General features: G+C 38.0%; 2 protein-coding genes across 2 annotated transcripts; one reads left to right on the plus strand and one right to left on the minus strand.

Moving 5' to 3' along the window:
* Positions 1 to 1,879: 1,879 nt before the first annotated feature.
* On the minus strand, positions 1,880 to 16,286 carry LOC116288885 (rab GTPase-binding effector protein 1). Its single transcript, XM_031695750.1, has 22 exons — positions 16,179 to 16,286; positions 15,955 to 16,089; positions 14,192 to 14,353; positions 13,299 to 13,552; positions 12,937 to 12,987; positions 12,703 to 12,816; positions 11,999 to 12,086; positions 11,693 to 11,740; positions 11,044 to 11,294; positions 10,373 to 10,565; positions 8,883 to 9,058; positions 8,056 to 8,199; positions 7,483 to 7,662; positions 6,768 to 6,806; positions 6,536 to 6,598; positions 6,134 to 6,226; positions 5,922 to 6,021; positions 5,720 to 5,766; positions 5,422 to 5,532; positions 5,194 to 5,310; positions 4,229 to 4,339; positions 1,880 to 3,851 (listed from the first exon to the last, which is right to left on the minus strand). Exons 1-22 carry the CDS (start codon positions 16,219 to 16,221, stop codon positions 3,687 to 3,689), a joined length of 2,685 nt encoding a protein of 894 aa, XP_031551610.1. The 5' UTR covers positions 16,222 to 16,286; the 3' UTR covers positions 1,880 to 3,686.
* A 70-nt stretch (positions 16,287 to 16,356) lies between these two features.
* Positions 16,357 to 20,336, plus strand: LOC116288886 (transport and Golgi organization 2 homolog). The gene is made up of 5 exons (XM_031695751.2): positions 16,357 to 16,513; positions 17,302 to 17,482; positions 17,637 to 18,099; positions 18,819 to 18,941; positions 19,707 to 20,336. The coding sequence occupies exons 2-5, from the start codon at positions 17,341 to 17,343 to the stop codon at positions 19,843 to 19,845; spliced, it is 867 nt and encodes a 288-aa protein (XP_031551611.2). The 5' UTR covers positions 16,357 to 16,513; positions 17,302 to 17,340; the 3' UTR covers positions 19,846 to 20,336.
* The last annotated feature ends 943 nt before the right edge of the window (positions 20,337 to 21,279 follow it).

Raw genomic sequence — 21,279 nt, forward strand, 5'->3', positions numbered from 1 at the left:
TGGCCGTTTGTCCATCTACAAGGCTTGATAGTCACAGTAAAGGTGTCTGCTAGTCCATCTACAAAGCTCGATTGTCATAGTAACGATGGCTGCTAGTCCATCTACAAAGCTCGATTGTCACTGTTACCATGGCCGTTTGTCCATCTACAAAGCTCGATAGTCACAGTAACCATGGTAACTACTCCATCTACAAAGATCGATTGTCACAGTAAAGGTGTCTGCTAGTCCATCTACAAAGCTCGATAGTCACAGTAACCATGGTTACTACTCCATCTACAAGGCTCGATAGTCACAGTAAAGGTGTCTGCTAGTCCATCTACAAAGCTCGATTGTCATAGTAACGATGGCTGCTAGTACATCTACAAAGCTCGATTGTCACTGTTACCATGTCTGCTAGCCCATCTACAAAGCTCGATTACCACAGTAAAGGTGTCTGCTAGTCCATCTACAAAGCTCGATTGTCACAGTAAAGGTGTCCACTACTCCATCTACAAAGCTCGATTGTCACAGTAACGATGGCCGTTTGTCCATCTACAAGGCTCGATAGTCACAGTAACGATGGCCGTTTGTCCATCTACAAAGCTCGATAGTCACAGTAACCATGGTTACTACTCCATCTACAAGGCTCGATAGTCACAGTAAAGGTGTCTGCTAGTCCATCAACAAGGCTCGATAGTCACAGTAAAGGTGTCTGCTAGTCCATCTACAAAGCTCGATAGTCACAGTAACCATGGTTACTACTCCATCTACAAGGCTCGATAGTCACAGTAACCATGGTTACTACTCCATCTACAAAGCACGATAGTCACAGTAAAGGTGTCTGCTACTCCATCTACAAGGCTCGATAGTCACAGTAAAGGTGTCTGCTACTCCATCTACAAAGCTCGATAGTCACAGTAAAGGTGTCTGCTACTACATCTACAAAGCTCGATTATTACGAGTTCTTTGAGTTTCGTAATTTTGTTTGTTTATAAATGTCACAGTTGCAATTGCAAATGTTAATAATTAACTTCGTTAGAGATTTCTGTATTGGACATTGTTAGTTGAAAGGTTTTTTCATTAATAAATGCTGTGATGTGTTTTTTTTTTCTTTTTTGAGTTTATTCAGTGTGTGACAGAGAGAAAGACCCAGGTTTAAAACTTAATAAGTAATATATTAAAGATATTAATATTATTTTGATAGTTGTGACTTTTAAAATTTTTATAAAAAGCTTTTCTTTGGATATACCATTCATAATTTATAGCATTCGAGGCAATATTTCGAAATATTGAGTTGGCTGCCGAGTTGGCTGCTAATTTCAGCCCGGTGGCCCTTTTACATGTTACTTGACTGGTTTGTCTGGTTCTCCTCCATATTTGCAAAACTCGCTCAATAGTCTCCTTCACAGTTCCCTTCCCATCTTGAAAGGTAGCTGTTCCTTTGCATGGAAGTGGAGATGACAGTGAGCTTTAAATGATAGAGACATCAAATTTTGTCCAAGGTATTTTTAAAAAAATCTATCATTGCAAGGTCACCGTTTGTTATGCTTCGATGAAAAGGAACAGCTACCTTTGATGGCACGAGAAACTGTTTCTGCAATTTCCATAAACATGCAAACTCTGTGTCTGCTGTAAAGTGACTAGAGTGCAAACAATATAACCGTGAAACTTTAGTAATACTAAATAGCACAATTTCATGCAAATTCCATTGTTTTCTATTGTTTAATTAGCACTATTTTGTACTATTTAGTAATTAGTGTTTCACGGATTAATTGTTTGCACTCTATTCCATTTTAATCTGTGAGTTGAGTATCTAAGTCTTTGACTTACAGTTGTTCTAGCGATGTCGATACATTAAAGTCACGGCTGACAGCATGCTAAGATATCCAACATCATAACATTGTATTTTGGACAGTTTATTTTTATTCTAAATCCATTAGGTATATTTACAATTATAAGTGGTATTATTTCAAAATCATGACCACATGATACCTTCAATATGTTTCCCTTTGACAAAATAAAAACAATTTGAAGCTGTATATTGAAAAGATAAGAAATTTAGTTGGAAATTCATTATTCAAAATATGAAATGCTCATTTCAAATCTGTTTATCAGCATAGTTCTCTTCTATTTAAGATCTATTTTTAGTCGATGTAAGCAAGATAACAGCTTAGGCTAGTCACGCACAAAGGTTTCAATGTGAGGCTAAGTGCAAAATGTGCAGATATTCGTGCGAGAGAAAAGAATAAATTCAATTGAGCACGTAGCCTCGTACTGAAACATTTGTGTGTGAGAATGGAGCATATCTCAGGAAGTGGGCTTTCAATCTGGATCTTTTTTGGCTTAGTAAGACCCAATCCACTGTTTTCTTGAAACCACATGGCATTCTCTTGATTATTATTTCTTTGTACCATTCCAAAATAAGTTGATTCGTTTGCTTTTCACCCATATTTAATAAAGACTAAAACAAAGAGTCATGTTCTAAAGGAAGTGACACATGGCCTATGATGAACAAACAGTGGATTGGATCTTTCGTTTTCCTTTGAAAAACCGTCCAGGGTACAACGTATGTATTTTATGCAGGTTTTCCCCCAGATTTTCTTAATAAAACAATGGGAGTAGACATACAAGTATTCATCACTCCTGTCAAATGATGCGTCATGTACGAGTATATATTGATTTTTTGAAGTAGCACAGTCGTTTTAGAAGTCAAACCCACCTCTTCCCATTTCAGATCACGTGACATTCTCTTGAGAATTGTTCTTTTATGACCAACATGTTGAGGTATTTACACATGAAAGAATCAACTCCCGAGAGTGGCATCACATGGTCTGAAATGTGCACAACAAACAACGAAGCTAAAGGGTCAATTGTCATGGTTAAGCTAGTTACCACCACCAAATCATGACCATAATTGACTTCTTCATCTTGGCCATAATGTTTTGTCCCATGTCAGACCACGTGTCATTCCCTTGAGAATAAGATTCTTTGTTTGAGTTTACTATATTCACGAGTCTCGCAATACTCTAGGGAATGACACATACTCTGAAATGGGAAAACATTACGCATGATGTTTCGATCGCAGAATAAATTTTGGAACAGCGTCAAACGTCACGGCACCGTCAAGGAGTTAACATTCTTTGGACCAAACACAGCACGCGAATTAACTGCTCAAGCAATCAAATGTTCGGTCCCGTCACGCTACGGTACGTCCATAACGTACGTTTAGCAAGTTGAAAGTATGTTGATAGGCAGAGATCAAGTTGACAGTTAAAATGACAGTGGTGTGGGAAACTGCGCCCTAAATTATACGAAGGATACCGTTACATATGATACGGACGTGCCGTGCCATGACCATGAAGTATCCCAGCATTTTGATTGCACGAGCAGTAATATCTTGCATGTTATGACATTCCCTTCCGTGACCGTGCCGTGCACCGTTATTTTTAAAAGGCCGGAAGAATCTCTTGAAGAAGTGGAGAACTAGTCGGTATGAATAGTAAGTTAATATGAATTTCTCAAGGCTAAATGATTCACGTTTTGGAACGACTATTTCCATGACAACGGATTTTGATATTGGTGGTCATTTTATACCTTGATTCTAATTTTGACCCTGTCGAGTACGTTAGTATATTGCTATGACGTAATCAGACGTAATTAGAATAAAAACCAATTAGAAAATGAATTTATGCCTATACCGTTCCATATTACCTATCACCATCGCTAATGTCGTTTACCAAAGCTTTTGGGTCTTTACTTAAGATGGCGTGACATAAATCACAGACTTGGTGAGCTCGTCGCGTGACGGATGAATTGATGGTTTTGGATCGACATGCTTCGCAAAAGATCTTGCCACAGTGATGACAGTGTGCCTGTAAGAGGACCCAAAAACATGTTAAACTTATGAATGAATCTCCGCTTCCTCCGACTACTCTGTCACTTCTATTCCGACCTATCCTTGGACCCAAGTGACCCAAGCGTCCCACCAATCCTATTTTTTCCATTTTCCGATGGCCCTCTCTCTTAGACTCGGACCAGCTTTTCGCCAATCGATTCATTCTGTCACTAAGTTCTCCATTATTTTTAGGCATTTTAGGTTTGTGTCCGAGTCTTCAATACCTTGTTAGGGACTTTGGAAAGAGATCCCTCGTCCCTAGCTTAGACAACAGCGATGGAAGCAAGGTTAGCTAATAAAGCATCGAAGGCTAAATCGGAATTAGAAAAAAGAAATAAATCAGAGGTGACTTACCTTATCTTTATTGTTTGCTAATGGTTTTTTACATTTGTGACATTGATGTACATCATCCTTGTGTTCCCAGCGAACGTCCTCTTCTGATTCCTGTATTTTCGCTATTTGCATCTAAAACACAAGCGACATGATCAATGACAATCACGATACTTTAAGGGATTGACCATTAAATAATTGGGGAAGGGGGGGGGGGGGGGGGTGAGGGGTTGGGGTTGCAGGAATATATTTTTTGCGACAACCCCTGGACGCATTTTTTATTATTTTTATGTGTGTTTGTTCGATATTTCTTTACTGAAAGGAGAGGTTGCGCGATATTTTTTGGGGGGGATTTACGCAACCCCCTCAATTATCTTAATTCCGCTATAGTATACTTAAGGGAATCTCCTTACTTTAGAGATCAATATCTTGGTTACCGCCAGCGTCCATAAGGCAATCTCCTTCAAGGGAATCCTCTTACTCTTTACTAACTGACCTAGTATTTCACGTGTATTGACTAGAAGGGAATCCCCTTCTGCTATAGTATCCGTAAGGGAATCTCCTCAACCTGTAGAGCCTTCAAGGGAATCCTCTTACTCTTTACAAACTGACCTAGTATTTCACGTGTATTGACTAGAAGGGAATCCCCTTCTGCTATAGTATCCTTAAGGGAATCTCCTCACTATAATGATCTCAGTTATAAGCAGCGCCCAAAAGGGAATCCCCTTCCATTTCTAACGTGCGCGCCTGCAGTAACTGTATCCAAGGGCGGATCCAGCCAAAATTTTAGGGGGGATCTAATTGAGTTTAGGGGGGAGGGCTAATTGAGTTTCTTCCGTCAACACAACGGAAAACGATAAAAAAAGCATCTAATTCTTCAGTTTTGTTTTGTTTGTTTTTTTTCTGCTGAAGGGGGGGCTTCAGCCCCCCCCCCCCCCCCCCCCCCGGATCCGCCCTTGGTATCATTGCTATCAATGGTTGTACCTTACCTGTAACGATTGTGATAACTTGACGAAGTCTCTTTGAACAGTTTCGCTTTCATTCAGCTGAGAAGTCAACGACTGAAATTGATTTCTCATTCTGTTCATTTCAACCTCCAGTTTTTTCTATAAGTAAAATAATAATCATTCTAGAATTACTTCTCTTACGAAATTCTGAAATGAAAACAAATCTTTAAACAGCAGTTATGAGAAAGTCTTTGAATGATCTTTGGGTACCTTTTCCTCGCTAGCTTCCTCTAGTTGTCCTCTAAGGGCAATGATAACTGTTTTAGACTTGGCTTCAATATTTCGTAGCATTTGATCTGATTGTTGTAATTTTGTCTCCATCTACGATAACCAAATCAAGGATTAGATAGGAAAGGTTATGTAAAAGCGCCACATCAAACATCATATTTAATGCTAAATATTGCATAAATATTGCAGAGTCGATTGATACTCGCGGTTGTTAATCGCGCTTGACACAAGCGCGAGCGCACTGGTAATGGAACGAAATAAATAAATAAGAAAATCCCACCTCTTCTTTTTCTTTTCTTTCTTTTTTAAAATCTTCAGCCAGTTTACCTAAAAAGAAAGAAAGGATCCTTACGATACGAGACTAGCGTTATACACGATGTTACTGGCGTGACAGCAAAGTAGTGCTGTTCAATACCACGAAATCTGCTCCAAGCAATAATGGTTTGTATCATATCGATATTTGTCGCAGGGTGTGAACAAACCTATTTCTATTTTGTAGCCTTCTACATCAGCCTGGAACATCTCCTCCATGCTGTCTTTATTCATTTGTTCAGCTATCGCTCGGTCTTTCAAGAATGCAATCTACAAACATGCATCAAATCGAAACGAATAATAATCAGTTAACATCAAGAGAAGCGCAACCGAGCACAAAAGAATCAGTTTGCAAGGCGTCGGGTCTACTCCTTTTCCATACCTCACTCCGTAATTTTTCCTCTGTTCCTTCACTTGCAGATCGGATTTGCATCAGCTGTTCTTTCATTTCTGTTACTCGCGCGTCTGAGTCCATCTGTTGCCACAGCACAGAGAAATAAAAACAGCATATTAAATAAATGTCTGTGCGTCAATCTCGCCGCAGGCCAGAAGAAACGCAGGCTCTGGGTACGAGAGAATGTTTATACTACTTATTTGTAATTTAATTAATAATGAACCAGATTTCGTTTGACTGTGAAAAACCCACGGTAAGAACGTGTTGCGCCGTGACCATGACGGTGTAGTGTCTGAGCTTTCTGATAGTGACAGAGACAGCGACCGCATGCGAGGTAAGCGTCATGCAATATTTACTGTATGTTGTCAGTAATCAAATATACTTATTTACCTGGCTGAGTTGTTGAAGTGCGGAGTCCTGCAAGGCAATATACTCGGACCGTAGACGATTTAACTATTAAAACAAATTTACGGACAAGTATCATCAGGGATCGTACTTTTGGGAAAATACTAGAATTCGAAGTTAAGAATTAAAAATTAAATGTGCAAACGATTTAAATTAAAAATAAATTAAAACAGATTTCAGGAGATAGTACCATAGCAATAAATATTTATTCGCTTACCTCTTCCCTTAATTCGTCTCTTGATACAGTTAGTTTTTCCTAGAAATTGTAGACGAAAATCAATAGCGTTATAATACTAGCACGCATCGAAATAAAATGTCCTGCCATAAAATGTGGCGCATTCAAAACATCAATTTAAATCCAATTCTAAATTATTCTCTGGGCTGATCTAAGTCAAGAAAGGGCTAGTCCAGAACTGGACAAGTCTACCTCGTTTTTGTCTCGGTCCATTCCCCTACGGTCCAAGAGAAGTGAACCGTAGGGGAATGGAGCGAGACTAAAAACGGCTACAAGGGAGACTAGAACTGGACCCACTTTTCTCAATGCCGGGCATGAATAGTGAACAAAAGAAAAGCCTTAAAAATAAAGCGGGCCCACGCGCACGCGAGTGTATTAAAATTGAGAAAAGTGGGTTCACTTTTATCTTTACTCGTCCCAGTTCTCTTTTTGTTTCATCTGTGATTAAAAGGAATTCCAGTTCTGGATTAGTGCGCATGCGGCTAGCTCACAAAATTGGGATTTAGCCTTTTAGGTTTTGCGGAGTAACGAAGACCGGAGAACCCGGAGAAAAACCCTCGAAACCTGGGGAAGACCTCACAAACTCCACTCACATGCAATGCTGAGTTTAGGAAAGAAACAAGAGACCCCAGAGGTGAGAGGAGAATGTACTTTCGCTACGCCACCCTCGATTCCTAAAGGGTTAATAATCACTTACTATTTGCGCAGAGGCTTCTTTTCTTGTAGCAGCATAATTTCTTTGTACGTCCACTAGTATCTTATCTAGTTTACTCAACATGTCGGCCTGTTCGTTGATTTGTGTCTGCGCGTCCTGACCCGCGTGACCCACACTCAGCTCTAGACGACTGCGCAGCTTCTGTTCTTCGAATAACGCTTTCTGGAAAAAATCATTATCAAGTCATGATAAAATATATAAAAAAATAAAATACTTACATAATGTCCTCGTGATTGTAACCAGCGTGGTGTTTCTAGCTCCCGTCACAAGTAGCGCCCGTTGTAGGCAGGGTGGATAGCGCTGTCCCATAAATTTATTGGATAACAGAATCACTTTAAACAATGGATAAGGATTTATCCGTCAGATGGCGCTATCCACCCTTCGTACAACCAGGCCGTCAAGTTCATCAATGTAAGTCGACACACTTCACGCTATCCACCCCTTCCACTCAGAAGTTGACCTTTAGCGAAGGGAAGAAACCCGGAGTACCCGGAGAAAAACCCTTGTTGCTTGTTAAAGACGAGTTAAATTATGGAGCAGAATGGCTTTACTTACTTTTTCGTGCTCTAGAGCTATTTGCAGATTAGAAGAGAGGTTTTTAAGTTTTTGTCTTTCAGCTTCCACCTTCTGTAACTGTTTCTCGTAGTTACTGCACATGACACACGATCTGTTCGTTTCGCTTTCATGTAACACTTTGACCTGATTATAGAAGATATACACAACGAATGAATTTAAATGAATGATCAAATAAATAAATAAGAAGAAAGGAAGAAGCTAGAAAAAGGTTGTGTTTTCGCCTAGTATTTTCTGCAATAACTACAATCATGTTAGACCGCAATATCCTAAATGTTTAACTCAGAGCCTCAAATGCTTTAATTTTTTCATACGCAATGAAGTAAGAAGTAATGGGAATGAATGAATAACGGAATAAATGAGAATTGAAGAAAAGAAAAAGATTTTGTTTCCTAGTATTTTCTGCATTATTACATTACATATTAAACCGGAATATCCCTGTATAACTACTTCAAATGCTTTAATTTTTTCATACGTATTGAACTTCTAAACTATATTGCGTGGTCGCTTTATAAAGGTTGGCTGGTCGTTCAACAGAGGTGCGCATTCTACTTCAATGCTCCAAATAGAAGGAGAATTTTTTTTCCTTTTCTGTGTCATTTTACATGGAACTGTCCCACAAAGTGATCAAAGTTTTCAACCAAAGTGTTAGACTTACCAACACTCGACCTTTATTGTAACCTGCTGGAATTTTCAGAGCGCGCGCGGCAAGCGACCGGCGAAGCCCACTGGCGTACATACAGAAGACTTCATTAAAATTCTAGTGCCAAAACAAAATACCTTGAAGAATCAAAACTTTGACCACTAACCTCTTCCTGGAAAACTCGCCAATCAATCTTTCCTTTACTGGGCGTGCGCGGTCTTGGTTCCAAGTCCAGTAAGGGACTATGCCTGATGGCTTCCGCTTCAGCTTTGTCCTGCACGCCCAAGGGGAGAGGAGTGAGGTTTTCTGCGGACTTGGCTCTCGAGACGTCGATGTCATTAACTGCACAAACAGAGGAATTACAGTCTTTAATGAATGATTTGGATGAAAGGAAGATGGTTCTCTGGAGATACCACGCGAGAACATCCGTCATGATGGAGTCCACGAGAGAATTCCCAAAACCACAAATATCGCTGAACTAGGATCTCAGTGTTCTGAGAGTTGTCTCAAGAAAACTCGAAATAAAATCTAAACTCAATCAGTTCCAAGTTTACAGCAGTAAAACTACTTTTTTTCTTTGGCTTCCCGTTGCTCAAGGTCCTAAAATAAGGCCTTTCCTCTCTTCTCTGGTGTTCAAATCTTTTCAAATCTTCGAAATATCCGAGTCCTCGTCCAGAATATCATTGATAAATTTAGATGTTTGTCTAAATAATATTTCCTTGTTTTATCGGTGATATAATTGTCTAAATAAATGCCAAAAACATTGACAAAATAATGGTACAATTTCTAATCCAAAATTGTAATTTCTATATTCGTAAAAATATTATAATACAAAGCAACATGATTGATTTCACTTATATCTAAATGAGAGTCTTTAACATTAAATTTGTTTTCCGGTATCAACAGGTTATCCCGGAAGTAAAATTTAAGTTTCGTACAATTTTATTTCCGGTTCTTCACTACTCGGAGACCCTATTTTCATAAGTATCGTATAGCACAACAAATCCCGGCTATCGATCATTTATGATTTATTGATGATAAACAACATGGGTTTGTAGTGAGTTATTCGTAGGAAGTGTGGAATATTTTGTCGCGGTCAGTTCAATATTGCAGGTACCTGCCACAACGTGTAAATAGACCCTTTGGATGGCCGTGTGAAAAACTGGCACTAGAGGTCGGGGTTTTCCCTGACAACCTTTTACTAAGCTCTTTCTGCATTGTTTCTTACAATTTTTAAATACAAAATCCCTGCCATTTTATGCAAAATTTCTTGAATCGTGTACAACACTGAAATGGCTTCCCATAAGAATGGCCTCTTACGAGCAGGAAACATACCGTACTTCTCAATGTCGTCCATTAATTCGTCCAATCACAGCGCGTAGTTATCGCTACGAATCTGGAATTTGCCGTGTCGCCCACTCGTACAAAAACTGCTCTAACATTGAAATGGCTTCTTACTGTTTTCGTGTGAAATATCCAATCACAATGCATAGTTACGGTTACGGTACGGTTGCGATACGGCACAGAGTTTTTCACTAATACGGAAACTCATCGAGGTACATACATTATCAGGGAGAAATAATTAATAATTATTATTAATTATTATTATTATTTATTAGAGCATACAACTGAATATCGGTGTATATCAGTACCCACCTTCCAAAGAACCCGAGTCTGAATGTGACCGTTGTCTTTGACCCTTATGTTTGTTATCACCGTCTTCGTCTTCGTCGTTGCTTTCTTCCTTGTCGGACGCGATGGACGTGATGGAATTAGTACAGGATAAAGTGGAGATATCGGAGAGGTGAGACCCTGAATCAGGTATCGTTAGAGCGACATCAATGGCTTTCTATGAGGAGGAATCAAAATAAGGCGATATTAAATTATAAAACTGTTGTGCCATGTTCAATATAAGGGTTGCTCACAGTTTCAAGTCGCGTTACATATTTCTTTCAATTTTATCAAACTCTGAAACTATCCATGGGCTGAACGGCTAACACAGATAAAATTGGAATTAAGCATGTTAGGTTTTGCGGAGGGAGGAAAAACAAGAGAACCCGGAGAAAGACCCTCGAATCAAGGGAGAGACCCAACATACTGTACCCACATGTGAAGCCGATTCCTGGAATCCAACTGGAGGCTCCAGAGATGAGCAGCAAGTGTACTACCACTAAACACTAAAAATACTGGTCCGTGTACAATCACCAGTGCCCGTGCTTGGGCAAGGGGGATGAGGGGGAGATGGGGGAGGGTAAGGAGCAAGGGGGAGGTCAGTATTTGACCCCCCCCCCCCCCACAGCCTACAAATAATTCTACACTTAACCCACCTCTACAGGCGAAACAGGAGTAAGAGGTGGCGTAGTCAGGTCTACCAGTTCACCAGCCTGAGGTCGTGTGGTTAATAACTTTTGTCGTTCTTCTCTGACCTTCTGTTTTTGTTCGTTGGTCATGACATTCCACATCAACGTCATCTTGGCGTTCAGCATCTGTTGATTCTCCAGGAACTGATCGTTTGCCATTTGCCAGGTTTGCTTCAGTTCACGATGTGCTGTTTTCTCTTGCTCAAGAAGTTTACAAACTGAACACATAATAAATGATAGGAATTGATTTATTTATTTATCGTCACCACTAAAAACAAATAACAACAACAACAAAGGGAAAGGGAAGGTTTTGGAATGGAAACATTATGCACCACACCTACTTAAAACATGTATTACATCTCTTTTCACTGCTACGTGCTGATCAAGACAACAGTTGCAACAGGGAAATAGGGCAATACATTGCCACCAATAAGAGAATATAAAGGTACCCAACAATTTATTTGATTGACGGAAGTGTATTGCCCAATTTCCCTGTCTCAACTGTTGTCTTGATCAGCGCATAGCAATGAAAAGAGTGGTAATACATGTTTCTGCTACTCTCCCCCTGGTATGCATGAAGAGGTTAAAAATAGCAAGGTAGATAGTCATACAGTACCATTATGAAGTTCTTTTCTTAATTTGTCAGAGTCGTCTTGTAGGACACCTAGAACAAGAATGTTTTAAATGATGATAAAAACAACGGAACACATAGACTTGTTGCATTTGTGGTTTATCTTTCTCTATTTCAGAACATGTGTCATTCTCTTGAGAATAAGGTTCTTTGTTTGAGTTGTATTCATATTCATGTGTCTTCTCATGTGCAACTGTTAAACAAAGAAATGATACATGTCATGAGTGACATGTGGTCTGAAATGGGAGAACCTTTACCCATTCATGAATATTTTGTGTGGAATCTTTTTACCTTTCTGTGTGTTGAGAACAGATACATATATCTCAAGATCTGTTCTAGATGCGCGTTCACATTCCAAGTATAGATTTAAATCTTTGACCTACACATACCAGTAAAACAACATAATGCTAATAAGCTTTCATTGTAACAGTGGGAATGAAAGTAGATGAAAAATAGGAATGGAAAGTGGGATGGAAAATGGTAGGAGAAAGAGAAGAGAAAGGAAGGTATAATGGATCTTTTGGCCATAAACAATTCAAAGAGTAATAATTTTCACAGAAATGAAATAAATCTTTTTTAAGGAGCTGGAATTAGGAACATTAATTCAGCCAATCACAGCGCGAGGCCAAAGCTTGACCAATCAAAATGAACCAATGCTTGGATAGGGCATGGCCATGGTTGCAATAGGCAAATCAACACTGCACCAATAATTTGTAAATTTGTTTTTCAATTATAATTTAAAACATTTTTGAATTTGTACAATACCACTGTGTTCCTTGATTACAGACTCATTTACTCAGGGTTAGCCCCATTTCAAGGGTCACATCAAAGTATTCACAAATCCTAATGTAAAATGATGCACAACTTCAACAATACAAACATTTTGAACTTTGATAAACCTTCAATGAAACACTTGAATATTAGACACAAAGTTTAGGCTAATCTTGAGCAATATAGAAGTGGAAACTAGAGTATTTTGAGGAATAAACACTTGCCTTTTCTTGTAGTTCATCCAGACTTACACTTGATTCCTTGTCCATAGTAGGTTTTTCCGCACCCTGTAACTTTTCCTCTGTCGATCTTAACTTTGACTTTAAAAAAGAATTTTCCTACAACAAGAAAATTGTTTATTTGTTGGTTTATTCTTATACTCATTCATTAATTCATCCACTCAGTCAATCAATCAATCAATGCCACTCATCTGACATGCCACTCTCTTTTATTCTAACCTCTTCTAATGCCTTGACAATTGTTTTCCAGCCTTCAGCATCTTCTTGAACCTAGGGATAAGGTTAACGCAATACTATTACTTACAAGAATCTAGTGTTTCCACTAATTGAAAATGAATCCCTGTAGATTTAGTATAAGGGATAAAAATGCCAACTTCAATCCAAAATATTCTGGAAAAAATGGTCTTAAAAATCTATAAGACACACTAAATTAATAACTATAACCAATTTATTTGCATTATAGTGTAAAAGGAGATATAAGAGTTAAACTCTATCAAGAATATCTCCTAAAATAGAATTGGAATTTAGAAGTTGGGAATAATACTCAAGGGATGGTGACAATACTGATGATGGCAACAAACCTTTTTCATGCCTTCCTCCATAGAAACAGGTTCTTTTTCCTTATGACTAGTTGATGTAAGAGAAGTACTTCTTCTTACTACCCCTGCTACTGCATCAGTCATGGCAGACATTACTCCTGTATTCTTTCCATCGTGGCCCAACTTTGCATGCAAATCCTTTAACTGAGCTTCTAATTTTTGGTTAGCAGATATAAGAGAATGTCGCTCGAGTTCAAACTGTTGGGCAGTGGTGTCTCGTGCTTCCTTGACTGCTTCTGCATTGTCAGAAAAAAAGGTTAAGAAAGGTTACTAGATTTATGAAATGTGTTTTTGTCACTCGGTAAAGATTTATATGTTAAGTGTATGCTCGTGCTACATCGAGTGTATAAGCAGATTAAAAAATCTGCCTCAGTTGGGTTCTGGCGGGACTCGAACCACTCACCTCTCGTTTGCTAGACAAGATCTCAAGATTACTAGATTCTTTGTCAAAACGAAAGATTCCTCTGAACTGGTACTTTACTGCATATATATATAATAGCACTGTACTAAACTGTACTGTACTCTGAGCTTAACTGCACTTTACTTTACTCTACTTTACTCTACTGTGCTTAATTGTACTGTACTATTATAATATCTTAAACTTGCTAAAACTTGTTATCACTAATCACCACCACAAGTACAGCAGTGGTGCAGCTCAATGGGGTCTAACTGAAAGCATGTGAAGGCACTTCTGGAAGCTGCTATACAGACTATGTATAACCCTAGATTACAACTCTAACTACTGTACTATATTACTGAGCTGGCCATCTACTGAACTGACAGTATTGTGTGTACTGCTCTACTGTGCTATACTGCACTGTATTGTGATGTACTGTACTATAATGAGCTAAACTGTCATGCCATGCTGTACAAACCTCTCATGATATGCTGTAAAGATGCGATTTCTTCTTGATACTTAGAAGTGAGAGAGCTGATTTCCTCCGACTGTGCACTCTCCAGTACTGATGTAGCAGTGCGCAAAGTCTCACATTCGTTAACAACTTCATCAAATCTTTTTTGTAAGGCTTCCAGCTCCTCTGTTGGTAAAATATTATCAGTCACACCCATTTTAGTAGGAATTCTAGATATTATTCACTCATCATTTATTTATTCAAGGGGTGCCATAGGGCCCATGTTGCCATGACATCTTACCTCTAAATCTTGGGTTCAATCCCTAATTTTGGCAACAAATGTATGCACAGTTTGTTTGGACTCTCCCATAATTTGAGGTTTATTCCAGGGTTCTCTGGCTTTCCTAAGTCCCCCGGGGAGGGGGTACTCCCCTATATTTGCTATACAGGTGCATGCTGCCAAACAGGGTATGGTTTTCAACGATTCTGCTCTGGAACAGGGTATATGAAATCACACTCGCTCTGGAACAGGGTATTTGAAATCACGCTCTCTCCTCTCTGGAACAGGGTTTTCAGTGTCCTTGCTCTGGAACAGGGTATGAATTTCAGCGATTTTTACTCTGGAACAGGGTCAGGGTTTAGAGGGCTCAGCAGCACATCTCTACCCTAAACGGGCAAGAGTACCCCCCTCTCTGGTTTTCCTTGGTCTTAGCAATATGTACTGCTAGCTTACCAATCAACTGGAATTTAGCAAGCTGAGATTACAGAGTGACAAAAACTGGAGAATCTGGAGAAAATCCATCAATTAAAGGAAGAAACCCAATAAACTTTATCTAAATGTTATGCTGAGTTCAGGAATCCAACCAGAGACCCCAGAGGTGAGTACACTACCACTATTGCTGGGTTTCAATAATTGAAAAATCCTTGAATCTTATTATCTGCTCCAGATGGTGGTCAAATACTGACCACCATGTGTTGTCAACCAGAAAACTCGTGATTCAGTTAATGAACATTCCACATGAAACAGGAAATGGCGTAAAGTGAAACCAAGCAATTGCTGGTGTGCATTTATAGCTATTAATGCCATTTCAGTTGACTTTGACAAAAGACTTGGGTTTGATATCTTTCATCGTGTCAACCAACATGGTGGTCATGTCTTGCGCAACAACCAATGCCACCCTTGATTGAATTTAGGACTATCTAGGAACATTTCATCAAAACTCAAAGATTTGTATCCCAATGAAAGCACTTAATCTTCTATACCTAAACTTTAATACTATTAAAAAAGTATGAACCAGTTACTGGCCAATTAGATCAAGCTCAAATTGCATTATTGCATTCCAGTCTCTTCTGGATTTACGCAAGGTCTTATAATAAGTATTCTTAATTAAATACATTAATAAAATTAATATTGAAAGTTTGGAATAAATTGAGCTAAAATATACAAAGTCTGACTTAATTCGTATAAACTTGTATATAAAGCTTTGAAATAAATTGCTTAAAGCCATTTTGACAACAAAAATATTCTTCCTTGGCTGTAATTTGATGTATGAGGAAGTGATGGGGCAATGTCATGCTAGTTTGAAAGTTTTTGAGTTTATTTTATTAAATGTCGTGAATAAATATCGATATTTTAAATTTATAAGACCTAATTATCTAGGTTGAAGCAAAGAAAACGTTATGCAAGTCTAAAGTTTCCACGAATGAATCGACTTTAAATATCATACTATAGAGCACAAGGGGGAGTGTTACGCTTTCCCCTATAAATGGTTTCCAAAAAAACGTACCCTCTTTGGAGATAAATATGTCCTTGAGCATGGCTCTCTTCTTGCCAAAATCATTCTCGGCTTGTTGTTTTTCTTGTAAGAGTTGTTTTTCCTTCTTCCTTAATTCCAAGACGATGGCCTTCAGGTTATCCACGTCTGCAGATAAAAAACACAATTTCATTAAATTCCTACTCCCCAACCAAAGCCTAAAACGTGCTGAATTTTTCATATCAAATAGAAATAACCTTCGGGAAGAGGTGTCGAGGAAGATTCGAGGTCTTCGTCCATTTTAAAGCTTAGAATTGTGAGGTTTTTTCAAGGTAGATTGTCGATGTTATGTCGGCCATGTTTACCACAGCTAGCCTCGTTTTTGATGGGATTAGTGCTCAGGACCTCTCGTACACGATGACGCCTGGCGATTACTGTCATTTGGAAATTTTCAAAATTTATCCTTTCCATTTTCTTTCACTTTTCTCTTCATCTTTGTTAAAAATCTGTAGGAATTCCATTTGCTTTTAAGGGTTAAACCTTGTGATAACAGTAATATGTGATCGCATGCAAGGATAAGCAGGTTTTCAAGGTGGGTTTGACTGCTTATTTTTTTGTAATGCAGTCATCAGCTTCACAGTTGATTTTGATTGCGTTTGTAGGCGTTTTTTTGAAGCTTTGGTTTTTTAGTTTGCACATTTTTAAAAATCTTTCGTTAATTGCTTCCTCTGAAAGTTAAATATTACAAAGTAAAGTTGTGCTTTTGGAAATTAACTGAACCCCGCATCCAGATATGCGTGCAATATTTGCAGGCTTACATATGTAAAGCTTATGTGTCTTTAGACTTCCCAAAAAAATAACGATAAATTTTAAATGTACTGCATTATTTTAAAAGACAGGTTTATTGTTATTAAATTAGAGTGTCAAAACAGAATCAAATAAACGCTATTGACTGTTGACTTATAAAAAAAAGAGAATTCTTTCATGCATTGTTGGGATGCAAATTCCCTTGAGATATAAATAACAATGTAACAGCCGCCATGTTGGTTGATGTAACAAGAGAAGCTGATGAATGCTTTGTCATCAAACAACATGGCAACTATGACGTGACGTGCACCCGAAGAATTTGTAACTTGTACTTTGTCCTCTTCACTATAGGCATGTAATGTCTATAGTTAAAAAGGTTTTTTGTCATATATTATGAATTCTCTAAAAACAGAATATCTTGGTGTAAGTTAAGTACTTCCTTGCCATATTTTTTCCATTGATCATTTGTCATACTGGTAACCTCTCAGTTGAACTCAAGTCTTAATTGGATAAAAATCCTACTTTTTGTGATTTTGGTTGCTTTGACTGATCAATAACACATTTCCCCCTCAGTTTTTAGCAATAGATATCACCCCAGTCCAAGAAGTAAACATGTGTATTGTCTTCTTGAGTTATAATGACAATCCTGGCCCAGATGGCTACAAGTTGATCATTGCTTCAAATAGAGATGAGTATTATGAGAGACCAACTGAAGTAGCAAAGTTTTGGGAAAAGAATTCAAATGTCATTGCAGGTAAAATTATGTACCATGTACTTTACTTCATAAAGGTTGGGTATTAATGTATTAAATCCAGAGATAAGCACCTTCTTAGATGAGTCCTATCTGGCAACTCATTTAATGACTGGTGCATAACACTTACAAGTAAACTGCTATATCTTTTTTATAGGCATTGACTTGGTCCCCGGGAAAGAAGATGGCACGTGGCTTGGAATTACAAAATGTGGTAAATTTGGTGCCTTGACTAATTACAGGCAATCAGATGAGTTCATTTCACAAGACATGAAAGGGAGAGGGTTCCTGGTTACCGACTATTTGACTGGAGACCAGACATGTGAGGAGTATTTGACTGAATTGTCATCTAATGGACATCAATACAATGGCTTTAACTTGATTCTGGGCAAGCTGTCTCTTGAGAATGAGTCAAAATTTGGATATTACTGCAACACAGAAGGAAAAGTGATAAAACTCCTTACACCTGGCATTCATGTACTTTCCAATAGAACATTAAATTTTCCTTGGCCAAAAGTCGTTTATGGAAGAGAAAAATTTGAAGAAATAATATCAAAGAATTCAGCAAATAAAAGGGATTTGATTGATGGTTTAATGGGATTGTTGAATGAGAGAAGAAGGTTAGTTTGTAAGTCTTGAATATCAGGATCTTAAAATAACTGAGGAGAAGGTGTGGTTTGTAATAATATCTGCAAATGGTTAGACCTTCAAGTCTTCTCAGACAAGGACTTCAAACCGTAGGCCCTGTCTCCCAACCGTTCCTAACCTATAGTAAATGGGGGACATAAAAAAACCTGTTGAATTATTCATGTAAGTCTAGGGGATTGTCTCATGGTTCAACAGCCTATCCCTGTCTGGAGGCATAACACTAATGTACTAACAAATCACTCATGATTGTAAGCTGCACGGCTGCTAATTGCACCTTAATATGCAGCCCATAAAGTCCTCCACTGGTCATAAATGTTAAGCACATTGAGAGGTTGTATAAATGTGCTATATAAGAACCTCACATTATTATCTCCCATTATTATTATTAGTATTATTAATCTGAAGGTTATAAATGTGTTGTATTGGTACAGCTCATGGGGTCAAATTGTCATAGAGTGACAATTTTACCCCAATGAGCTGTACCAATAAGTTGTGATAACATTAGTGAGTAGCTAATCTAATTCCCCAAAGGAGAGGGCTAGGATGCTTATCACTCAACTTTATCCCACTGGGGTTTCATTATGCATCAGTAATCCATGACCTGTAAGCAATAAGAGTGAAAAGTTCCATAGCTGCTTGATCTACACAGTAAACTTGTTTAAAACGTTTACAATATTTTTTTTATTTCAAGGCATTTTCCCAATGAAGATGACAGCTGTTACACTGGCCCACAGGATGAGCTGCTCTCTGATGCCTACAAAGATGCCTGCAGGGCAATATTTGTTAAATTTGATGGACAAAGTTATGGAACAAGGTCAGTATTCAATATTAATGAACTATGAAGACTATTACCTAATTACCTATCTTAGTGGAGGTCTTGATCTCAGTGGGAAGAGAGATCAGGATGATAGACCAAAAGATAGGTTCCTTATCTTAAAATTGTGTCTTTTCTTTATTTTTTTTGGTTTTATATATTTCCATTAAATTATTGAACATTTCAGCTTGCTTGCATAGGTGTAATAGTTTCCTATTTTATACCACTTGTCGTTCCCATGAAAATAAGATTCTTTGTTTCAGTTGTATCCATATTTATATTCGTGTTTTTACAATTGTAAATTTTATTGCTTTCTGATTGGTCGAGAGCAATGGTATAAATAAGAGGACATATTACAAATCACTCTCGCTCAAAACCGTTTTTCTTTCAAAATTTGTGTGTGGTGTTTTTTTTGTACGTAAATAAAAGGACATTCCATGTTAAACCATCGAAATTTGTTAAATCTTTCCATATGCAACCACCAAACAAAGAAATATTACTCTAGAGAATGACATGTGGTCTGCAATGGGAAAACATTATTCCCAAACTGAAAATGGTTATTGAGAAAACAAAATATCAATGTAAAAATATAGTCATTATGTGGCTTGTGTATCTTGCATGACACAGGCTAGTAAAATTATTAACAATGTTTTTCAATCTAAGTCAATCAAAACTTAGATCCATTCCCCCCCCCCCCCCCCCCCCCCCACTCAAATGATTTTTATGATGACATAATGGATGATATATGATTGTACTGATTTGTAGAACAAACACAATAATCCTGATTGATGCTAAAGGTCATGTGACTTACACTGAAAGAACCTTGAGTAATGGTGCTACTGATCCTGATGATGATGCAGACTGGGTTGTCAACTGCCATGAGTTTGATATTATCGAACGCTAGATTTATACAATATTGCTAAAACTTTTGCTACACTCTTCAAAATATCCACAATGCTTTTTGCAAGGTACAGTCCATATAATACAGGATAATAGTTTACGTTAATCTAAAGTTGTTTCATAAAAGTCTACAGTCATTTGTTATTAAAAATATAGAGGATATTACATGGCGAGCGAAGATATGTATGTTATTTACCGGCCAGGAGGTACGGATAGGGAAAAACTGTGCCCGAGGTCTTGAATATACGGACGGACGCCAGGAGTGCCAGTCTGCTGTTGATTTTACCGATGATGTGACTGATGTGTACTTTCCAGGTTAGATTTAGTATAGCTTAGGACCTAGGATTAGAACACAACCACATCAGCTACGCTGTATATAACTTATCGTGTATAAATAAATATTATTATTATTATTATTATTATGTGTAGACCTAGTAGTTTATGGCATTCAGTTTGCTTGATTTGAGATGAGTCAATAAATAAGGGATATTTGTTTGCCGTCTTTTGTCTTTGGTCTGGTGCAGATAGGCATCATTTCAGTTTTATCCTTATTGATGATTAATTGGTTTTCTTCTATCCAGGTTTTTAGTGTCTTTAGGTCATTGTTCAGCTGTGTTTCAATTTCCTTTGTATTTTATGTGTAGCATATAAAGTAATATCATCCGCACACATGTCTATGTTACTGTTATGAATATAGAGTGTTAGGTCGTTCATGTAAATTGTGAACAGTAGTGGAGAGAGTATCGAGCCTTGTGGGATACCGATGGCCTGTTGCGTGCGTTCTTTTGAACGTTTTCCTTTGAAAATGACAGTCTGATGTCTTTTGTCGAGAAAGGAACGTAGTAGGTTCATGGAAGTATTTTCAATGTTGTAGCACTCCAATTTGTTCAGCAGAAGTTGGTGGTGTATCATGTCGAACGCCTTGCTGAGATCTATTATTGCTGCAGAGTTGATGCATCCCTTGTCCATGTTTACAAGAAAGGTATCTGTTAGTTTCACCAACAGAGTTTCACAGGAATGCTTGGATCTAAAACCAGATTGATTATCGCATAGTAGGTTATATTCGTTAAGGTACGATGTCAGTTCGTCATGGAGATGTCTTTCCATGATGTTGGATATTATTTGGTAGCACAGCTATAGGCCTGTAGTTGTTTCGGTCATTGATGTCTCCTTTCTTATAGATGGGGCATTCTTTAGCATGCTTGAATTGAGATGGAAATATTCCAGACCTTATAGAGGTGTTAATGACGCTGGTTAGTGGTTCTGCAATGATTGGAAGAGAAGCTTTAAGCAATTTAACACTTATTTCATCGAGTCCAGTTCCTTTCTTGTCAGGCATTTTCTTTACCTGCTTAGTGACAAAAGTGCTGTCGATTGTTGAAAAGCGAAGTGAAATATTTGCAGGCTTATTTTTGTTGATGAAGTCAACAATTTTGTT

The sequence above is a fragment of the Actinia tenebrosa genome, unplaced genomic scaffold (genome assembly GCF_029948245.1).
Source record: "Actinia tenebrosa isolate PJP-AT-01 unplaced genomic scaffold, QUT_ActTen_1.0 PGA_scaffold1__47_contigs__length_23844297, whole genome shotgun sequence".
NCBI classification, from domain to species: Eukaryota; Metazoa; Cnidaria; class Anthozoa; order Actiniaria; family Actiniidae; genus Actinia; species Actinia tenebrosa.

Excerpts from the sequence above, each read along its gene's own strand:
- LOC116288886 (XM_031695751.2), top strand. The coding sequence starts at position 17,341 with ATGTGTATTGTCTTCTTGAGTTATAATGACAATCCTGGCCCAGATGGC. Across the intron at positions 17,483-17,636 it reads GAATTCAAATGTCATTGCAG|GCATTGACTTGGTCCCCGGG; the intron begins GTAAAATTATGT and ends TCTTTTTTATAG. Across the intron at positions 18,942-19,706 it reads GGACAAAGTTATGGAACAAG|AACAAACACAATAATCCTGA; the intron begins GTCAGTATTCAA and ends ACTGATTTGTAG.
- LOC116288885 (XM_031695750.1), bottom strand. The coding sequence starts at position 16,221 with ATGGACGAAGACCTCGAATCTTCCTCGACACCTCTTCCCGAAG. Across the intron at positions 14,354-15,954 it reads CATATTTATCTCCAAAGAGG|AGGAGCTGGAAGCCTTACAA; the intron begins GTACGTTTTTTT and ends TTTTACCAACAG. Across the intron at positions 6,599-6,767 it reads GAGACGAATTAAGGGAAGAG|TTAAATCGTCTACGGTCCGA; the intron begins GTAAGCGAATAA and ends TTGTTTTAATAG.